Source organism: Cinclus cinclus, chromosome 27, assembly GCF_963662255.1.
Source record: "Cinclus cinclus chromosome 27, bCinCin1.1, whole genome shotgun sequence".
Classification (NCBI taxonomy): domain Eukaryota; kingdom Metazoa; phylum Chordata; class Aves; order Passeriformes; family Cinclidae; genus Cinclus; species Cinclus cinclus.
The window spans coordinates 5543685-5550620 of NC_085072.1; the positions used below are offsets into that span (position 1 = coordinate 5543685).

The 6936-nt window shown below is 55.1% G+C and overlaps 1 protein-coding gene across 1 annotated transcript; it reads right to left on the reverse strand.

Annotated features, from left to right (window-relative positions):
* Positions 1 to 1773: 1773 nt before the first annotated feature.
* LOC134054093 (embryonic pepsinogen-like) lies at positions 1774 to 6363 on the reverse strand. Its single transcript, XM_062509552.1, has 9 exons — positions 6308 to 6363; positions 5814 to 5976; positions 5404 to 5521; positions 4874 to 4992; positions 3823 to 4022; positions 3370 to 3483; positions 2740 to 2884; positions 2099 to 2197; positions 1774 to 1911 (listed from the first exon to the last, which is right to left on the reverse strand). Exons 1-9 carry the CDS (start codon positions 6361 to 6363, stop codon positions 1774 to 1776), a joined length of 1152 nt encoding a protein of 383 aa, XP_062365536.1.
* Positions 6364 to 6936: the final 573 nt, after the last annotated feature.

The window sequence follows — 6936 nt, forward strand, 5'->3', positions numbered from 1 at the left end:
TTTACTGCCTCAGGAAAAGCTAAAAGACAAGAACCCCCTTTGCTCTATCAAGAATGTGTCCTGGGCATGTTCGATCCTTGGAGCAAGGCAAAACCTGTGGCCAGGTGTGAAATATTTGCAGGTAAGAATGACTCCCTCCTTTGGGCTGAAATTCCCCAGAATCCCAGAATGGTTTGGGTTGGACGGGACCTTAAAGCTATGGGCAGGGACACCTTCCACCATCCCAGGTTGCTCCAAGTCCCGTCCAGCCTGGCCTTGGGCACGTCCAGGCTGCTCAGGTTTGTCCCGGGAGCCACGAGATGGCACTCCAGGATCGGTATTTCCCTGCCACAGGCTCTCCAACCCGCGCTCGGCAGCTTTTCCTTCCTTTATTGCTTTATTGGAATGTGAACACGGGCGCAGGAAGGGCTGCCCCGGCTGGGGGGATGCTCCCCTGGAGGAATCGCTTTGCTGGGGATTCTCAGCACCAGTGCAGGGGGACGATTTAGGAGCTGCCCTCCCTGGCCTGGCATTGAGGCTGTGGGTCTTGCCTGGAGTAAAAACCAGCATGCCACTCTCACTCCGCTCTGAAAGCACAGCTCCGGCCCCCGGCTGCTCCTCCAGGTCTTGTCCGTGCCGGGCTGATCCCTGCGCGGCTGATCCTTGGAGTCGTGGCTCCCGCTGCGTCTGCCTCATTTCTTGTTGCTCATAGTAATGAGGAAATTCTTGCCAGAGAGCTGAGGACAAGCCCCGTGTGCCCCAAATCCGCAGCTGGGTCACTCTTCTGCTTGGGCACAAGAGAATCCCACCAGCTGGGCTGGGCATCCCAGGGATGTGTGATCCCAGGGGGATGGGGAGATAAATCACACTCTCACCATCCCACATCACGTCCTCCTCTATAGTCAGCTCCATTTTTACACAGTGCGAGAAGAGAATAATTAACTTCCAGCCCAAATCACCTGGATCTCTCCCTCCACATCCCTGTTCCTGCTGGGTATGGAATCTCCAGGCCCCAGCAGTGATGGAGCCTCATTTACCAATAAATAATGCAGCCAGTCCCTTGTCCTTCAGCACTGCAGAAATGGAGACACAGCAGGGACTTGGATCTCTCTCCTGGCTTCCTGCTGAGCAATTCCACTGCAGCTGCTCCTGGGGAAAGAGGCAGCTTCCATTTTTACTAGGGTTCATATGGGAGGAGGTAATTTCCTTCACAAAACAGAGCTCTGCTTCTGTAAAAGCCTCGCCATGGGAGGCACTGGGTGAAAGCCTTTTCCTGCTCTCTTGGGTTGTCCAAGGGAAATCTCCAGCTGAGCCACATCCTTCTGGGGGACTTCCTGCCCTGGGGTGGCTTTGGGATGTCAGACACCGTGCAGGGAAAGTGAGAACAAGCCTTGCACCCAGGGATGGGGAGCTACCAGAGCAAGAAATAGTTGTGAGTCTGCAGGGATCTGCTCTGGGATGGTTTGTGTCTGGGGTGGTGAGTTTGGCCTCCCTGGGTGGGAATTTGGGCGTTCCAGAATCACTTTTTGTAGCTCCAATAAAAGAGCCAGTCTTGACTTCCACCCCTCAGTCCTGTAGCAATCACAGCTCCCAAAGCAGAATTGTGATGACCAAAGAGTCCTTGGCCAGCACAAAGCAGCTGGTGCCTGCCAGCTCCCTCCTGACTCCTGCCATTCCATCAGAAATAAACGTGCAGCCAGCAGCTCAGAACCACCCACACTTTATTTGTGCTGAAAGCTGTGGCTGTGCTCTGGGCGTGCACAGAGCCACAGCACTGCTCACATCGTGCTGGATCTAAACAGCCTTGGCCAGCCCAACACGGTTGTTGGTCCTGTCAAAGATGCTGTAGTACACCCTGATGAAGACGTCTCCCAAGATCCAGAGGTCCCCAGAGGTGTCCTGGAAGCTGCTCATGCAAGATCCTTGGTCGTGCTGCATTTGAGCACAAAAAGGCAATTGGGGAAATGTGGGCTGGTGTCTGTTCTTGCAGTGCTCTGGAGGCCATCCATGCCCTGTGTCCAAAGGGAATGGAAGAAGCCAAGGTGGCCAGAACCACTGGAGAGAGGAGAAGGACCTTGAGAGAGGCTCCTGCAGCCAGGCCCTGCTGGTTCCCACTCACCTGCTCGGTGTAGGCTGAGGCAGACACAGGGTACTGGACCCCACTGATGACAAAGATGACATCGGGCATGGCAGGGATGGAGCTGCAGTTCACGCTGTGCTGCAGGGGGCAGAGGGAAGGGGCTCTCAGGAGGGAAACGTTCAGAGGCTGAGGAGTGAGGGGACCTCACTGGGGCCTTCAACCTCCTCCCGAGGGGCAGCAGAGGGACAGCTCTGATCTCTGCTCGCTGTGACAGGGACAGGAGCCAGGGAAGGGCTGGGGCTGTGTCAGGGGAGGCTCAGGCTGGATATCAGGAAAGGTTCTTCCCCCAGAGGGTGCTGGGCACTGCCCAGGCTCCCCAGGAAATGGGCACAGCCCCAAGAATGCCAGAGCTCCAGGAGAGTTTGGACACTGCTCTCAGGGATGCACAGGGTGGGATTTGGGGTGTCTGTGCAGGGCAGGGGTTGGACTGGATGGTCTTGATGGGTCCCTCCCAGCTCAGGACATTCTGTGAATCTCTGTCTCGCTGATACAAACCAGAGTGTCCCAGGGTGTCTCTGCTGGGGTTGCTTTGAGCACAGGGCAGTTTCCCTGTGCATGCCCCGCCTTGGCTGGGCTCTGCTGTGCCAGGTGCCTCCAGGGTGAGCAGGGCGAGCTCTCACCTCTCCATACATGCCCTGCTTGGCCCCAAGCACGTTCTGGATGTTCCTGATGCCCGAGGGGGGCCCGGCCACGAGGGAAGTGCCGGTGTCGATGATGGCCTGGCAGCCACCAGTGCACGCGACCTCCTGGCTGTTCACAATGATGCTGTGGGGAGAGACCAACCAGGGGCCATGAAACAACCAGATGGGCCTTAGGGGTGGTTTTGAACTTCTTTTCTAAGAGTTAAAGCTGGGTAACCCCAAGTGCTGCCTGTGAACCTTTTCCTTTCTGGAGCTGCAGACCCAGCTGGAATGCAGCCACAGTTGCATTCATGGGAACTGAACGCAATCCAGCAGCTGGGACCCACTTGAGCCCAACAAAGGAGGTTTTGACCCATGATTTTGCTCTCCTCATTACCAGAGACATCCCCTAAATTATAGGACAGGAACTAGGCTGTGTCCTAGCATCCTCATTTTGGGTGTCAATTACCAAAGTACTACAGAGTTTGTACCCTTATCCCTCTGCATCCCTCTGCATCCCTCAGCCCTAGGGTGTGGATTTCAATAGAAGCCTCTGGTGGTGATGGGTCCAAGGTCTCTTTAGAAGCAATGCCTTGAGGTGACCAGAGAGCAACAGAGCTGATTTGTCACCTGTCCATGGAGATCTGCCAGTACCCCTGGTAAGAGACGGGGATCCAGCTGATGGGGCCAGTGAAATAGGACTCATCGATGCCCCCGAAGATGACCACGCTTCCTGCTGCCTCACTGGATGGTGCAGGAAAGAAAAACAGTGTGGATCAGAGCAGGGCCACGTGTCCCAAGGGTGAGATGCTGATTGTGTCACATCACCCCTTCTCACCAGCAACGCCCTGGCACAGCAGCAGAGAGCATGCAGGAGCCATGGCAGACCCATGTGCCTGGAAATGGTTTCCCAGTGAGCTATGAGCCCTCTGGGGAGGCTGGTGGCCCCCAACCCTTGCACATCATGGCACAGACAAAACATCCCCTGGCAGCAGTGACAAGGGAGGAGCCAGAGCCACCAGCAAACGCCGTGCATGAGTTGCATTCCCCCTTTCCCCAGCCCTGCAGGTCCACATGGCTCACCGGGACAGATAGACAGAGAAGAGGTTCTCCTGCAGCAAGCTCTGGTTCACCAGGTTATCAAAGACTGGTGTGATCCCATCAGCAGCCAGGTTTGGGTACCCCAAGCCCAGGATCCCATCAAATTTGACGTTGATGAAGAACTGGCCAGGCTCGGCGGTGCTCAGGCCAAAGAGCTGGTTGGTGTCCACCAGAGATGCCACCTGGGGACAGGGAAGTGCCGTGAGCCTGGAGCAGGCACTGGGATTCTGGTGTTAATCTGGTGGGGAAGGAGCAGGGGATCCCCTGCTGCAGGTGGAGCTGGAGCTTCAGAAAAAGGTTATTAAAGAAGCCCAAAAACTGAGACACAAGGGGCCAAGAGAGCCCCTGGCTTTGTGAACCCCTCCTCAGAGAGAGGAGTCTGGAGGCTGCTGGAGCCAAACTTAGCCTCAGACTGTTAAGAGTTTGAATTCTGCAACCTCATCCCACAACTTTCAATGATATGCATTTAATATGAAATCGTGTATTTAATAAAACATGAGATATTTATAAGAAAATGAAGAGACAAAAGACAACAGATGAAATATCTCAATTGGAATTACCACACAGGTTAAAACTAAAGAACTACAAGTAGCTTACAGCATAACAAACAGTGCATTATAGCAAGGTACCCATATTAAAACCGACACTAGGAATAGGATTGAGATTGATTAGGATCCAAAAAATTAGGAATTTTGCCACTGAAACAATGATAATGTGCACAGATCCCTTCACTTAACCCCTGAGCAGTAATTGTGGAGTTCCTCCATACATTTCCAAGAAAATGTGCGGAAGGTTTCTGTCTGGTGGAGGTCTGGTGTGGCTTTTAGAGTGTCTGTCAAATATAAATCCAGCTTATCTTGCCAGATCTCACTTTAACGGTGAGATGTTCATTGGCAGTTGGGAGATGCCAGCCCAGTGTTGATCCTGTGGCTCCAGAATAACTCACTACAGGACAGCTTGTCCTGCTTGGGCTCCCTGGTTAAACACCAGGGCAGCTCTGGGGGGTGGGATGTTCTCACAGTGGGACACTCACAGTGACGGTGTCAGAGCCCACGATCCCCTCCATCTCGCCGGTGCCGTAGTGAATGGACAGACTCAGCCCCGTGCTCTTGTAGGTGGAGGACTGAGAGGGGTCAAACACCTGGTGGGTTTCTAGATAAGTGGAAAAACACAGAATTAAACCTTTGGGCAAGGCTAAGCCTAAGGGAGGTATGGGAGGAGGAGCCCTGCTGAATTGCTGTTTGTTATCCTGCCTTCAGGAATAATCCAGCTGGGAGCATTTGCTGTTCATCCTTCCTCTGCTCCAGCAACCAGGGATCCACAGGCATGCCCATCCCCCTGGGACAGATGGGGAAACTGAGGCACCAAGCAGTAATCACATCACCTGAGGGATGCGGCTCTGAGCAGCCCCTACCCCCCAAATATTCATCATTCCAGCTCACTGCACAGGTGCCATGGACCCAGCGGGGTGAGCCCCCGTCCCCTGCCCATGTCACCCCAACTTCTGGGCTCGTTGGAGCTGTTACAAACCCAGGATGTGCAGCTGGGCCAGCTGCTACTCACGGCAAGCCAGGCTGGTGCAGGACACAGAGGGAACCCAGAGGTCAGAGGAGCCGGTGTCAAACACCACGGTGAAGTCCTGAGGGGGGGTGCCGATGGAGATGGTCCCATAATATTCCACCTGGGGGGCAGCCAGGGACAGATTTTGAGGCATGAAACCAAACCTGGAGATTCCCCAGGATTGCAACCTTTGTGGTCCCCTTCTTCGTGGAGACCCCCTGCTTCTAGCAGAGACCCTGGGGGACGTTTCTCTGCTCAGGGCCACCAGTGTGGGCAAGGAGGGGTGAAGGATGTGAGATGAAGGCTTTGGGATAAAGGACTTGGGTTTAATCCGTGCCCAGGACAGACAGAGGGATGGACATCCAACAAACCCTCCCAGGGCTGTGTCCCTGGGGGTTAGAGCTCATACTCACATCGAGGGCGTTCAGCAGGGGCTCAGTGGCCACCCCGGTTCCATTGGGAAAAGCATGAGGGAATTTGGTGCCAATGTCATAGTGGTGATGCTGGAAGAATTGGTGCAGCAAATCCTTCTCCCTGAGGACATCTCTCAGCTTCTTCCCCCTTTCCAAAGGGAGCCTGGCAAAAGCAAAGGGAAAAAGAAGAGAGAGGTGGGATTTTGCTGTCTGCAGCTCCAGCGAGCAGTGTTTGACACCTCCAATGTTCTGATCCAACAGCAGGAGCACAGGAAACTCCCCCAGACTCTGAGCCAGGGATTTCCTCAAAGATCCCAAAACAATCCTAGAAACCAGCCCTCTGCTGGCACGCCCTCATTCTCTGCCCCCCTGGAGAAGCTTTCTGCAGCCTCAGACCTCACCTCTGCCCCCCAAAGCCATTAAAATCCTCCTAATGCTCTTTTCCCCCTTCACTTCCCCAGGGTAGCCCTGGCAGTGACGCTGCTGTGGCTTACCTGGTGACACCCTGGCAGAGAGCAGAGGCAGCACAGAGGAGCACGAGGAACCACATCCTGCCAGGACAGCCAGGGTGAATTCCCACAGGTTTATAAAGCCCCTGCCCACCCCACCTGCCGTGCCAAGAGCAGCCGGAACCAACGGGAGCTGCCCCCTCCCCTCCTTTGGGCACCCGGCCAAGGCAGGTGGCACCCAGGGACTGAAGGACACAGCAAACACGAGCCACATGTCACCTGGCAGGGGGGAACTGCCCCCTTATACCACCCATGATCCTCTTCTGGGGACCCGATGCTCCCCACTAGATGCCAAATCCAAACTCTCCATCCTTTAGACCCCAAATCCTCCAACCTGACCAGGCACTGCCTGGCTGAGGGCATGGAATCACAGAATTCCAGGATAATTCGTGTTGGAAGGGACTTTAATGCTCATCCAGTCCCACCCTCCTGCCATGGCAGGGACACCTTCCACTGTCCCAGGCTGCTCCAAGCCCCAGCGTCCAACCTGGCCTTGGACAATTCCAGGGATCCAGGGGCAGCCACAGCTTCTCTGGGCACCCTGTGCCAGGGCCTGCCCACCCTGCCAGGGTGGAACTCATCCATCCCTGCCCTCTGGCAGTGGAAGCCATTCC

Excerpts from the sequence above, each read along its gene's own strand:
- LOC134054093 (XM_062509552.1), bottom strand. The coding sequence starts at position 6,363 with ATGTGGTTCCTCGTGCTCCTCTGTGCTGCCTCTGCTCTCTGCCAGGGT. Across the intron at positions 3,484-3,822 it reads TTCTCTGTCTATCTGTCCCG|TGAGGCAGCAGGAAGCGTGG; the intron begins GTGAGCCATGTG and ends TGCACCATCCAG. Across the intron at positions 2,198-2,739 it reads AGCAGGGCATGTATGGAGAG|CACAGCGTGAACTGCAGCTC; the intron begins GTGAGAGCTCGC and ends TGCCCCCTGCAG.